The sequence below is a fragment of the Nicotiana tomentosiformis genome, chromosome 4, assembly GCF_000390325.3.
Source record: "Nicotiana tomentosiformis chromosome 4, ASM39032v3, whole genome shotgun sequence".
Taxonomy (NCBI): domain Eukaryota; kingdom Viridiplantae; phylum Streptophyta; class Magnoliopsida; order Solanales; family Solanaceae; genus Nicotiana; species Nicotiana tomentosiformis.
The window spans coordinates 110,700,031-110,713,830 of record NC_090815.1 but is presented as its reverse complement, the minus strand read 5'-3'; the positions used below and the strand labels follow the sequence as shown (position 1 = coordinate 110,713,830).

Here is a 13,800-nt window from a genome sequence, read left to right as displayed (position 1 = left end):
ATAAAGGAGACAATGCTTAGTCTCATGCAAGAAAGGCAATGCTTAGCCTTGTGCAATTAGGGAGGCAATGCTTAGCCTCATGCAAAATAGGAGACAATGCTTAGTCTCGATATAAGGAAAGGCAGTGCTTAGCCTTATGCAATTAGGGAGGCAATGCTTAGCCTTATGCAAAGAATAGGAGGCAAGTGGAAAAGTATTTCTTAGCTAAAGATATTTGTGCTAGATAATCCGAAGGCAGTGTCTTGATGTATCTTCGAGTATCATTATCTTATTGTACCTGCATTCAAATAAAAATTGTGAGTTATGTGGAGAAGGTTGGTCCATGCTTTCACCTTCTCACTTTGCTTTTGTTCCTATATTGAGATCATGTTTAAGTTACCCTGGGTAGCATCTGGCTGTTTATAAAAATAAAGTTTCGAAATATATGTGTGCATTTGATGAATGTAGTTATTTAAAATATAGTAGTATGCAATATCAACTAAGTTAGATGAACCAATGACCATGACATATTTTAGAGACATTGCGACTTCCTTGCTCTAGAACTTCGAGGGTCCTCCTCAAAATTATGCCCCAGTTTAAAACCAATTCTTTGATTGTTCTGCGTATGACGAAATTGGATGGACTTGCTTTAGAATTTTGAGGGTCCTCCTCAAAATTCTGCCCCAGTTTATGACCATGGCAAAAATGAAGATTTTATTGAGATGTGACCAAACCCACTGGGCTGCCTACATATCCCCTCTTAAATGGGAATCAGGTCAAGCGTAGTTCAGTTACATCAGATGAAGAAATGTAAACAATTTAAACATAGTATCTCTTGACTGTGTCTGAGTTGATAGGCTTTCGCCAAACTTCTCAGTCCATCTCGTCTAGTATGAGCCCTCCTCCTGTTAGTACTCTGTGAACCATGTAGGGCCTTTTCCAATTGGGTAAAAATTTCCCTTTGGCTTCATCTTGATACGGGAAGATCTGCTTCAGCACCAGCTGCCCCGATGTGAATTGTCTAGGCCTGACCCTTTTGTTGAAAGCTCTGGACATTCTGTTTTGGTAAAGCTGACCGTCACATACTGCGTTCATTCTTTTTCTGTCAATGAGAGGCAGTTGCTCATAATGACTTTGTATCCATTCTGCATCACTGAGTTCATCCTCTTGTATGATTCTCAAAGAAGGAATTTCTACTTTGGCGGGAATGACGGCTTCAGTGCCATAGACCAGCAAATAAGGAGTTGCCCCAGTTGATCTGCGAACTGTGTTACGATATCCTAGTAGGGCAAATGGTAACTTCTCGTGCCATTGTTTATGATTGTCTACCATCTTCCTTAATATCTTCTTGATGTTCTTATTGGCGGCTTCCACAGCTTCATTCATTTGTGGAATGTATGCTGTGGAATTCTTATGCTTGATCTAGAAGGTTTCACACATGGATTTAATCAAATCACTGTTAAGGATGGCGGCGTTATCGGTGATGATTGATTCTGGTGCCCCGAATCGACAGACAATACGATCCCTAATGAAATCTGCGATGACCTTTTTAGTTACAGCCTTGTAAGATGCGGCTTCAACCCATTTTGTGAAATAGTCTATGGCCACTAGAATGAACCTGTGCCCATTTGAAGCGGCGGGTTCGATTGGACCGATGACATCCATCCCCCAAGTGAAGAAAGGCCAAGGTGCACTTGTTGCATTGAGTTCATTGGGTGGCACTCGTATCATATCCGCATGTACTTGGCATTGATGACACTTTTGAACATACCTGATATAGTCTGTTTCCATAGTCATCTAGAAATATCCTGCTCTTAATATCTTCTTAGCTAAAATAAAGCCATTCATGTGTGGTCCGCAAGTTCTGGCATGTATCTCTTCAAGCAATTTGGATGCTTCCTTGGCATCGACACACCATAATAATCCTAGATCTGGAGTCCTTCTATAAAGAATTCCTCCACTTTGGAAGAAATGGTTGGACAATCTTCGGAGTGTGCATTTCTGAGTATGATTTGCGTGCTCCGGGTACTCTCTTTTTGCCAAGTATTCTTTGATGTCATGAAACCACGGATTCCCATTAGTTTCTTCTTCAACATGATCACAATAAGCTGGTTGATTATGGATCTCTACTGGAATAGGATCGATGAAATTCTTGCCTGGGTGTTGTATCATAGAAGATAGAGTGGCCAACGCATCTGTGAACTCATTCTAGATTCTCGGAACATGTTTGAACTCTATTTTTGTGAATCTCTTCATCAACTCTTGTACGTAGTACAAATATGGCAATATGTTGGTATTCTTTGTAGCCCATTATCCTAGAACCGGATGTACCAAAAGGTCTGAATCTCCAATTACTAGTAATTCCTGAACGTTCATGTCAATGTCCAACTTGAGCCCCAAGATGCAGGCCTCATATTCTGCCATATTATTGGTACATGGATAGTGTTGACATGTTTCTGACACTAAAACTACTCCAATACCTACTCCTTTGAAGTTTGCAGCTCCATCGAAGAACATTCTCCAACCGTCATAGGTTTCGGTGATATCTTCTCCTACGAATGATACCTCTTCATCGGGAAAATACGTTTTCAATGGTTCGTATTCTCCACCCATAGGATTTTCTGCCAGATGATCTGCCAACGCTTGCCCCTTGACCTCTTTCTAAGTTACATAGATGATGTCGAACTCACTTAGTAGTATCTTCCATTTTGCCAACTTTCCCGTAGGCATGGATTTTTGGAAGATGTATTTTAACGGATCCATTCTTGATATGAGCTATGTGGTGTAGGTACAGAAGTAGTGCCTTAACTTCTGAGCTATCCACGTCAAAGCGCAGCAGGTGCGCTCCAACAAAGAATATTGTGCTTCATAGGGTGTGAACTTCTTACTTAGATAGTATATGGCATGTTCTTTTCTTCCCGTCTCATCGTGTTGTCCCAAGACACAGCCGAAAGCCCCATCCAGTACAGATAAATAGAGTAGCAGAGGTCTCCCAGGTTCTGGTGGGACCAGAACAGGTGGTTTGGATAAATATTCCTTGATCTTGTCAAAGGCTTTCTGGCATTCTTCAGTCCAACTTGTTGCAGCGTCTTTCTTTAACATTTTGAAAATTGGTTCACAAATCACAGTTGATTGTGCTATGAAATAGTTGATGTAATTGAGACGCCCCAAGAAACTCATCACATCTTTCTTGTTCTTCGGAGGTGGCAAATCTTAGATAGCCTTGACCTTTGACGAGTCTAGCTCAATTCCTCGGCGCCTGACAATGAACCCTAACAACTTTCCAGTAGGGACTCCATAGGCACATTTTGCGGGATTTAGTTTCAAGTTGTATCTTCGAATTCGATCAAAGAATTTTCTCAAATCTGCCATATGATCTGTGCTTCTCTTGGATTTGATGATGACGTCATCCACGTACACCTCTATATCCTTATGTATCATGTCGTGGAAAATGGTTGTCATGGCCCTCGTATAGGTGGCTCCATAATTCTTTAGGCCAAACGGCACCATTTTGTAACAATATACTCCCCACGGTGTAATAAAAGCTGTCTTTTTTGCATCCTCTTCATCCATCCAGATCTGATGATATCCCGCAAAGCAATCCACAAAGGATTGGAGTTCATGCTTGGAACAGTTGTCAATCAATATGTGTATATTGGGCAAAGGGAAATCATCTTTGGGACTTGCTATGTTTAAATCTCGATAGTCGACACACACCCTGACCTTCCCATTTTTCTTTGGAACTGGCATAATGTTAGCCAACCAGGTCGGATATTCAAACACTCTGACAACCTTGGCTTTGATATGCTTGGTGACTTTCTCCTTTATTTTCAGACTCATATCTGGTTTGAACTTTCTGAGCTTCTGCTTTACAGGCGGACACATAGGGTTGGTAGGTAGTTTATGAGCCACTATGGACATGCTCAAACCGGTCATATCATCATAGGACCATGCAAAAATATCCTCATACTCATTCAAGAACTGGATGTATTCTTCTATCTCTGACGGTGATAGGTGAATGCTTACACGTGTTTCCTTGACTGTTTCGGACACTCCCAAATTAACTGTTCTGGTCTCATCCAAATTGGACTTAGGCTTGTTTTCAAAGTTTTCCACTTCTCTGAAAATTTCCTCGGGTATTATATCCTCTTCCAGATCCTCTGAATCACTATCCTTATGTTGCGTTGTTTCATTACATGTCACAGTCGTAGGTTCATCGGGATAGGCAATAATAATGTTGTAGAGAAAAAATATAAAGAATAATAATAAATAATAAAATAACAATGCATTAGATAAATCTTGAAAACATCAAACAAGTACGGCTCAATGACTCGAGCAATTATTTCAAAACAAAATATGCTTAAAACAAAATACTGAAAATGTCTTAGATGCTCATAAAATTGCTTTCAAAATAAATGATGCTAATTTCCAGGCTACCCAGGAACTCGACGGGCCCTTGATGGTGCAACAATCCAGTTCTTGAGAACAACTCCCTTTATCACGATCTAAATAATAAGGCCTTCTTCCTCCTCCTCCTCCTCCTCCTCCTCAACCATCGCACCGCAATCCATGTCTTCATCATCCAGAAATAGATTCCTTATGCCATCTAGAACTTCATCTTCTTCGGATCCCACATCATGTCAGCTTGATGAAATGACAGGCTCAAATGTGGTATTGGTCGCTCTAGAGGGTAATAAGGACCACGCCATGGTGGAGACTAATTTTGATACTCATGTAAGGTGTATTCATACCCAAGCCCAAAAGTTGTGCTGTGATGCTTTAGCTGTATCGGTTCGGTGATCCCTTGGATATTCTTACCGAGACCCTTGCCAGGTTCATACCCTGTCCATGCTAATATGCCTTCTATCTTACTTCTTCACCATTTCTCTTTTTCAATTGTGTTGACGCGCTCAATGCGATGGTATGTTTCTCCACCCAACTTCCTTCTATTCTTGATGACCTGAACAGTTTGATTGGTGTAAATGGGATTACTTCCATCCCTATGGATGATCACTTCCTGATGGTTCCACTAAAACTTCACGACCTGATGTAGAGTAGAAGCTACGACCCCAGTGGCATGTATCCAAGGTCATCCCAACAATAGGTTGTAGGTAGCAGATATGTCCAACACTTGAAACTCAACATCAAACCAGGTTGGGGCCATCTGTAGGCTGAGGTTGGTCTCCCCGATTGTGGCCCTTTGAGACCCATCAAATGCTTTCACATTCATACTTCCTACTCGTATCTCATGCAGGCCTTTACCCAATCTCTTCAGAGTAGTTAGTGGACATATGTTGAGACTCGAACCCCCATCTATCAGGACTCTGGCAATGAACTTGTCCTCAAACTGCATTGTGATATGCGGTGCCCTATTGTGACTTAGTCCTTCTGGTGGCAGCTCATCTTCATGAAAAATGATCTTGTGGCTTTCCAACACTTGCCCTACCATGTTGTCCATCTCTCCACTGGTGATGTTGTTGGGTACATAGGCTTCATTCAACACCTTCATCGGGTCATTCCTATGTACCTCAGAGTTTTGCAGCAGTGATACAATAGATATTTGAGCAGGGGTTTTGTTCAGATGATCAACCCCAAAATACTCACTTTCATGCACCTTTCTCCAAAGATCATCTTGGCCAGTCTAAATAACAGGTGATTTAGAGGTGGCTTCTTTGCTTGTTCCTCCCAAATACTCGGGTGTATAAATCCTACCAGTTTTGGTCATGCCTTGCGCTGCACCTGTTTCTTCCATTTTTGCTTTCCCTTTTCTTCTTGCTTTCGCAACATAATCCCATGGTATAGCATTAGACTTATAAGATGGCGTAGGTGCTACCATCACGGTGAAGGGCGTTGTTACTTCAACCTCAATTGGAGTTGGTGCATCTACCTCAACTTCAATTGGTGCCTGAGTCTGTACCATGATAGGTGTGAGAGTGACTGGAGATGTTTCAGAACTATCCCCTTCTCTAATGAGTCCAATTGCCCCCTCTGAGTCCCATTCTTCATCAGTCTCTATCACGTTTACCCCTCCACCCCTATGATATGGGAGAGGATTGTTACGGACATTGGGTGCAGCCTCCTTTGCTTGTATGAATTTGGTGTCAATTAATGTCTGAATCTTATCCTTCAAAATACGACAGGCATCAATAGTAATACCTTTCATGCCTGAGTGATAGGCATATATCTTATTTGGGTTAATCCACTAGGAAGCGTTTTCTATAGCAACAGCTGGTTTATAGGTTCAGCAATTGGGGTGTATTGTTTGGGTGGTCTGCGGTCGAAATTTGGTCTAGGTTTTTGGTAGTTTTGACGGGCTGGTTATGAGTGGTAGTATGTTTGTTGGGTGTTATAAGTATGGTAAGTGGCGTAGGTTTTTGGTAGCTGGGAGGTGAAGGTTGATATATGGGTGGAGGTGTTTGGTATGTAAGAGGAGACTTTGGACCTTGGGCTACCATCACTGCACCCACTTCTTTCTTCTTGGAGATACCTCCTGACTGTAAGGCTTTATTTGTGTCTTGGAGTGCTTCAAAATTTGTCACCATTCTGATTTTGATCCCTTCTTCTAATCTCTTTCCCAATTTGATGATGTTAGAAAATTTATGGTTTTCAATAACCATCAGTCTTTCATAGTATTGCGGATCCTGAGCTCTGACGAAGAAATTATTCATTTGTTCTTCTTCCAGTGTTGGCCTTACCTTTGCGGCTTCAGACCTCCACCGGGTAGCATACTCGCGGAAAGTTTCCATTGTCTTTTTGAGATTTTGAATGTAGAAAACGTCTGGTGCGTTTTCTGTGTTAAACCTGAACTGATCCATGAAATATGATGCCATGCTCACCTAATTAACCCATTTCTTTGGGTTCTGACTGATGTACCAAAACAGGGCGTCTCTGGTGAGGCTCCCCATGAACAGCTTCAATTCTTTCATCCCTGCCAAATCCTACAAGCTTGTCACAATATGTTCTCAAGTGCACCTTCGGATCACCAGCTTCGTCGAACATTTCAAACTTAGGAGGTTTGTAACCCTCTGGTAGTTCTACATCTGGCTGAATACACAAATCTTCATAATTCAAACCCTCGGTGCCTTTTCCCCCTTCGACACTTTGAACTCTGCCAGTAAGTTTCTTGAGTTCCTCTGCCATGTTCTTGATGAGCAGGTCCTTCTCGACGGATTCGGGTATGCATAGGGTTTGTTGCGGGGTGTGGGGTAAGATGTTCACATATATGGGATTGCTTTGGTGGACTCCGAGAATCTGGGCGTAATGGTGTTCATTGGTTGAGTTTTGAGGGTCAGGAGTAGGTTGTGGTGCATTCTGAGGGATGTGGTATGTGGTTGTTTGTGGGTATTGAGTTGGGTGGTGATGGTGTTGTTGAGGAGTAGGTATCGGTGGTGGGTTGTGGTTCTGAGGAGGTGTGGCGTATTGATGTGGTACGGGAGGATTTTGCGGATTTTGTGTGTTTTGGGGAAGTACCGGGTTTTGGGCGTTTGTGTTTTGTAGGTTAAGGTCGGGGACGTTTAGGTTAAAGGAAAGGTTTGCCAAGTTTCATACCTGATCAAGTTCCCCTTGTAGCTCCAATATTTTCTGTTCCAGACGTAGGACCAATTCGTTATGTGCTGAAGTATTCCGACCGTCCGAGGTTTCAACGTTCTCTGCATTGTCCTTTCTGATACCGCTTAAATTGTCCATTTTTTCTTTCCCTTTGCTTCTGCCTTTAGAATCACTTAGTGGAGGAGGAGGTGGAGGACCTCTGGATCTAGTGTGATATGCAGATGATGTCAGTATGCACGAACCAACCTTTGGGGAATGAGAGTAAAAAAAAAAAAAAGTTAACCAAGTCAGTAAGGGATATTGAAAGGATGTTTGCGATATTGAATATGTGTTGTAGAATTAGTAAATAAATCCGCATCATAATTTGGGGGACCTAGTTGTGCCTGAGGTAGGCCTAAAAGACACATAGACATGGAGAAAATTGATGCCAATAATTGTGTCATTTCATTAATGCGAAAATGAATCAGATCTATACTAAAATGACAATAATAAGAAAATTACTAATGGCATTTGCCTTATTACAATCGAAATCTAAAAACTAAGCTAAAAATTAGTAAAGAACATCATTTCCTAATTTATTTGGCCCCAGATGGACCTTCTCCATGCTTGGCCTTCTTGGATCCTTCAATCAAGTTCCCTAGGTCGCGCATGTCCAATAGAAGGTAAGCCCTTGCTAGGTGTCCTCCCTCATTGCCTTCCGTATTCTGACAATCTGAGAGCCTCTTCCTCATCTTCCCCTCAAGTTCCATTAACCCTTGCTCCAAATATTCCAATCTTTCTATTGATTTAGTAGCAATTTCTTTCCATTCGCCGATGGCTTCCATATCCACTTTGTGATGTTCCAAATGTCTAGCTTCAGACTCGAAAACCCTCTTGCGTAGCATCCTATACTTGACTTGTGCTCGGCAGCGTCATCTATAACCCTATTTTTCAATTTAATCCCTGGCTTGAAATCTCCTGCTATATCATCGACCAACCATGATGGGTAGAATTATACATGGCCGGCATGGTACCTGTCTGGCTCGATAGTGTCTTTTTCTACAATGACCTTTTGATTCCACATATGTTGCGCCTCGAACTTGAACGAAATGATGTTCCCTTTTAAGTCTGCTTTATACTGGACTATGTTGGAAACCCAAGGATACAATCAGCACTAAATAAGTGGTTTCTCTTGACCTGATGATGAACTCACCACTAGGGAACCATTCGAACATCCAATGTACCCTCTCGCCAGTCAAATTGCTGAAGAAACACACCCAGCTCACAGCATTTCCAGGTTGCGCGAACCTATTTGCATAAATGACATTATTTTTGGATGAAGGTAGGCTATGTAGTCATTCAATGGTCGTCTCAGAAGTTCCTGACGATATTCACCTCTTTGGAAATGTTCTAATAACCAAACCTGTAGCAACAGATTACAGCCCTCAAAAAGCCCATACCCCTGCTTACATCGATCTAGAGCTCGGTACATTTCGGCCAAGATCATGGGGATGATAGTGTAAGTTTGTCCTTTAATTCCTTCCATTAGAGTCCTAGCGACCATGGCTAAGCGAGTGTGGATCCTCCCCCATTTCATCAAAAATATCAGTAACCCCAAGAAACAGACAATGAACACAAAAATTCGGCGGTGTGTCCAACCCAAATAAGTAATGGCAAGTTCATCACGGTGAAGGCGATAAGACTTGCTATTCCCATAATGTTCATAAAGAATTTCAAATGGTATGTATGACTCCTTTAGATAGAGTAATTCATCATTTTTCTTGAAACCCATAATTTTTAAAAAACCGCGGGGAGTGCGATTTTTTGGTACTAATAAACTCGGACTATCCCATGGCAGTCTAGCGAAGCCTCCTATTTCCTCCAAGAGAGGGGTCATCTCTACATTACCAAAACATAGTGGCAGCCTCAATCAATGCGTTATTTGGCCGAATGTCCAATAAGGAAAGTAAATTTTCGAGGACCCTTTTCACATGATTCTGGTCACTAGGTGAGAGGTTCTTCCACCAATCAAGCAGCAAAGGTGGGATGTTTTGAACCATGCTGAACCTGGGGACTTCGTGCCTTATTTTCTGCAAAACAAATAGAGTTAGCCCTTTCCCCCTCCCGGTCTGACTATTTACACATTAATAATCAACATACCGGCATGTTTTCTCCAAGTAATGCACATAATATGATGGTGTCCATTGGGATTATGGAAATCCCGTCGGGCTTTGGATAAGGCTTATCTTAGTAGATTATCGCGTGGACAACGTTCTAACCCATACTAGGTTTGACATGATGCATGCACAGTTGATATTGGAGTGAGGTTTCTAGAAGGGTCTAAACTGGTACTCTCAAGTGGAAAACTTGAGAGGGAAAGGCACGGAACCATCGACTGCATCGCTGATCGACTAGTTTACTGCAAATAAGCCTTTCCAATTTAAAGGGTAATTTTTTGAAAGAGCGCGGACACTCATCAAGTGCCGCTATGGTATTAGTTGGGCACGAATGGAATATGATGTGGAGAATGCCTTATGAAAAGATAATAACACATTGCCACGTATTTGCATGATAAATATGTAAAAAGTTGTAAATACAGTATTAAGGTAAAACATAAAAGAGAAACAAAGGAAGAAGTTAGTCTGTGGAATATATGCGAGAATGTAATAAAGCAAACAATATAGTAGTCTTTAAACAAATGAAGAGCAGTTAGAGAAAATAAGGGTGAATAGGGAAAGGGATGTGCATGTCGTAACAAATTTAAGAAAATAAAGGTGGAGAAGAAAAGGGGCGTGCATGTTATAACAGGTTTAAACAAGTAAAGGCGAACGAGAAAGGGATGTTCATGTAATAGCAAAATTTAACAAATGAAGATGGAAAAGGAATGAGCATTTATAACAAAGAAAACTAATCCACATAAGCCAAGTTCAATATGGTAAGAGCCTAAGTGTAAATCCCCAGCAGAATCACCATGTTGTGGTGCCCCATTTTTCTCGCAAAATCGGGCTTCGACGTGTGACAACTCTTTTAGTTGGGAGATAGAGTGTTAAAAGAAGAAGAGTCACCACCTAACGATTTTTAAGGTGCGTTAGGGCACCTATTATGCATATAACTCTGTTTTACTAGTCAACTTCACCAAATATCGGGTAAAGGGTCAAATTACCTCAAAGAGAAGGTGTTAGGCACTCATCGAGGTCAACAATTGTGGGTCCTGGCTGAACTTAAGATTATATGGATTATGATTACGCTAGGTGATCAAATAAATAAAGGAGTTCAGAAGTCACAGAACTTTATTACAACATGATTAATACATATCTTAGTGCGAATATAGGGATACAACTATTTAGATCTAATAACAGCATATAAAGAGGAGGGGGTCCTAAGTTTTTTAGCCTAAAGGATCACCCCGTGGAACATAAATAATACTTCGTAACTCCCTCAAGATGGGGTGTTACTCATATTATTCAGCGGGCACAGACTATCATCTCCTGCTACCCGATTACTATGTTAAAGTTGTTACCTAAGGCGCACTAATTCAATTATAGGTCATACCTTATGTGTGCACTACCCGTTCCATACCTATGGTCCATGAGGTATTGGACTTTACTTTAGATGGTTCTAGACCTCACTTAGGCTACTCAGAAATGTCAAAACTATGTGACATACAAAACACATTGGACTTCACATATAGGCAGTCAAGGCTCAAGTTTGCCTCCACACTTAAGCAATAAATGCACGCAAACACATATGCCGATCAGGAATCTGCAGAATCCTATAGACATGCCTTCTAGGAGATCAAAGTATGCAAGTGATTTCAGATGCAGGATATAGCTTATAGACAGAATCATGCGGGTATAATAAGCTAATTGTTGAGAGCTTTAAGTTACCAATCCTATATGTATGATGCCTAGGTGATCTACGCAGTTGGGTATAACAGAATCTACTAGGAAGAGCCCTAGAATTATCCAGATTTTCCTAACAGTGACGATCAGGACCATTGTTAAAGTAATCTATATTAACCAATTAATAAGCAATTATTTCCTATAGGCAGGATCTCTAACAATTGATGATTAGAACTCGTTTAATTTATACTTAGTCCTATAAACAAGATTTTTAGTGAACAATGTGATACAATAGCAAATGAAGTGATCAAAATCCTATAGGCATGATTTCTAGTGAATAACTGAAGTGAATTGAAGGAAAATTCATTAACATTTATTCCTATAGGCAGGTTTTCTAGTAACACGTAGCAGTGAGAATAATGGAAACATTTGAATTCATATTTGATAACAGATAGCGTGTGTGTGTACTTGTCCTAATGGCATTATTTCTAACAGTGCAACCAAGATTAAAGGCATATACATAGCAGGTTGGATAAGTCATGTGAATCCTATAGGCATGTTGGCTACCCTTTCATGCAAACTTAGACATACTCGTTTCCCCTTCTTACTAATTCCCCGAGTGTTTATACAAAGGTTATTACAGGCTCAAATACGAGTAAAATTACAAATGTCACATAACAGCGATAAGAGGCCTACAGCAGGCCCAAATAAATAAATACCCAGTATTGCTTGGGCCTTCAATAGCTATTACACAGCATACCCAGGCCTCCAACAAAGATCCACATTCAATACACGACTCAGGGATCCATAGAGGAGTCCAGAACTAGTTTACTCAATCATGGCACCAAGTGTTGCATCACTTGAACCAACCAATTCAGGTACACAACACATAACAGGGGGAAGTAGAGTAAATGGGAATAATTTTGAGATTGAGGGAGTGACTAAGGACCAAGCCCTGGTGTATCAGAGTTCACAAGGGTTTCAATTGGACCCCGAACAGTGCTCACACCAGGGAGGCCAATAATTGAACCTAGGTAGTCTTGGCTTTCCGCCGGCTAAGAATGAAGAGCTCAGAATAGCATAAGTTGCCAGTGAGGAAAATGGACAGAAGTTAGGAGATACATTCATATCCTAAAGTAGACATAGCCAAATTGAGCATATAAAGAAATTAATCAAATAGGCCAGTAGGTTCAGCAGGACAGCAAAGCACCACATAGATAGCCTCATATTGAAAGAAATTGGGCAAGAAATAGGTTTGCAAGATATACATAGATTATCATTCATGACATTAAACCAATTGAGACCTAAGAGGTTCGGATTAAGCTAAGCATCCATCTTAGTATCATAAGACAAACATGTTAATTCACATCAGGAGGAAAGATTGCATTGGAACATCATAGGGAGCACACATTATGACAGTCCAAGCAATCACTGAAGGAACAGGGATTAAAACATACTAGGGGCATATTAGCAGGGAAGCAAGATCACAGTTGAGGGAAAAGGTCTTATAATATTAAAACACATTATGTATGCAAGACAAGCATCATAGATATTCAGTATAGAGTGAAGAGTAAGCTCATGTTAAATAGCACATGTAGGTATTCTTGCATCGACACAGTAGACTATTTACCTAAAAAAAAGGTCCAGATTGTGCTAAGTATAGGTCTTGATGTTATGAAACAGTCATGCTAATTTGGCAATAGGGCAGCACTTAGACATGATAAGAGTAGATTATAACTACTGGTGAATCAGGGAGGGGGTTAAACCTGCTAAAGGCTTATTGATAGAGAGCAGGGTCAAACATGTTAGATAAGCAAGCTACCACAGAAATTCAGAATATGATGGAAACAGCCATACAGTGGGTGTGCATATCCATGCTTTTGAACCCACTACACTAGTCGACTAAAGAAGTATAAATTATGCGAGTAAGGCATATCCAAGTAACAAGATTGATAGCGAAAGACTAAATTAAACACCAGAAGATGCTAACAAGTGTAAGAGTCCCAAACAGTAATAATTTCTAACACATTGGCTGGTCAGAACTTAATAGAACCTGGTTTAGACATGCTTGAAGCTAAAGGCTAAAGAGACCTAAAGAGTTGAGGAAAGAATAGGTTTCCATAAAAAAAAACTAGGATCCCTAATGCGTCAAAGATCCCAAGAGTTTCGATGAACTAAGGGCAGTGCTCGCACCAAGAACGGGTAAAGTAACAACATGCTAATGGCCTTGGCTTTCAGCCGGCCAATACAGAATAACTAGCAAGAGAGTAGCAAAAACCTCGAAATTTTAGTAAAGAAATCAATTTTTCAAAAAGTCTCCCCTAAAGAAGGGAAAATGAGGGGGTTTATATAGCAGTCAAAAATCGAACAAACACACAAGGAAACGGAGTAAATTAAGCAACAAATAAGGAAAGACAACATGCAAATCAATTTGAAATCGATTTAAGAGAGG

General features: G+C 40.8%; 1 protein-coding gene across 1 annotated transcript; it reads right to left on the bottom strand.

Annotated features, from left to right (window-relative positions):
* Nucleotides 1-852: 852 nt before the first annotated feature.
* On the bottom strand, nt 853-2,496 carry LOC138910341 (uncharacterized). The gene is made up of 2 exons (XM_070201571.1): nt 2,311-2,496; nt 853-1,401 (listed from the first exon to the last, which is right to left on the bottom strand). Exons 1-2 carry the CDS (start codon nt 2,494-2,496, stop codon nt 853-855), a joined length of 735 nt encoding a protein of 244 aa, XP_070057672.1.
* Between the last annotated feature and the right edge of the window lie 11,304 nt (nt 2,497-13,800).

Bases quoted from the DNA above. Each gene is read 5' to 3' on its own strand.
- LOC138910341 (XM_070201571.1), bottom strand. From the start codon at position 2,496: ATGTTCTTCGATGGAGCTGCAAACTTCAAAGGAGTAGGTATTGGAGTA. The intron at 1,402-2,310 runs GTACATCCGGTT...GAAACCTTCTAG, and splicing joins TTGGAGATTCAGACCTTTTG to ATCAAGCATAAGAATTCCAC.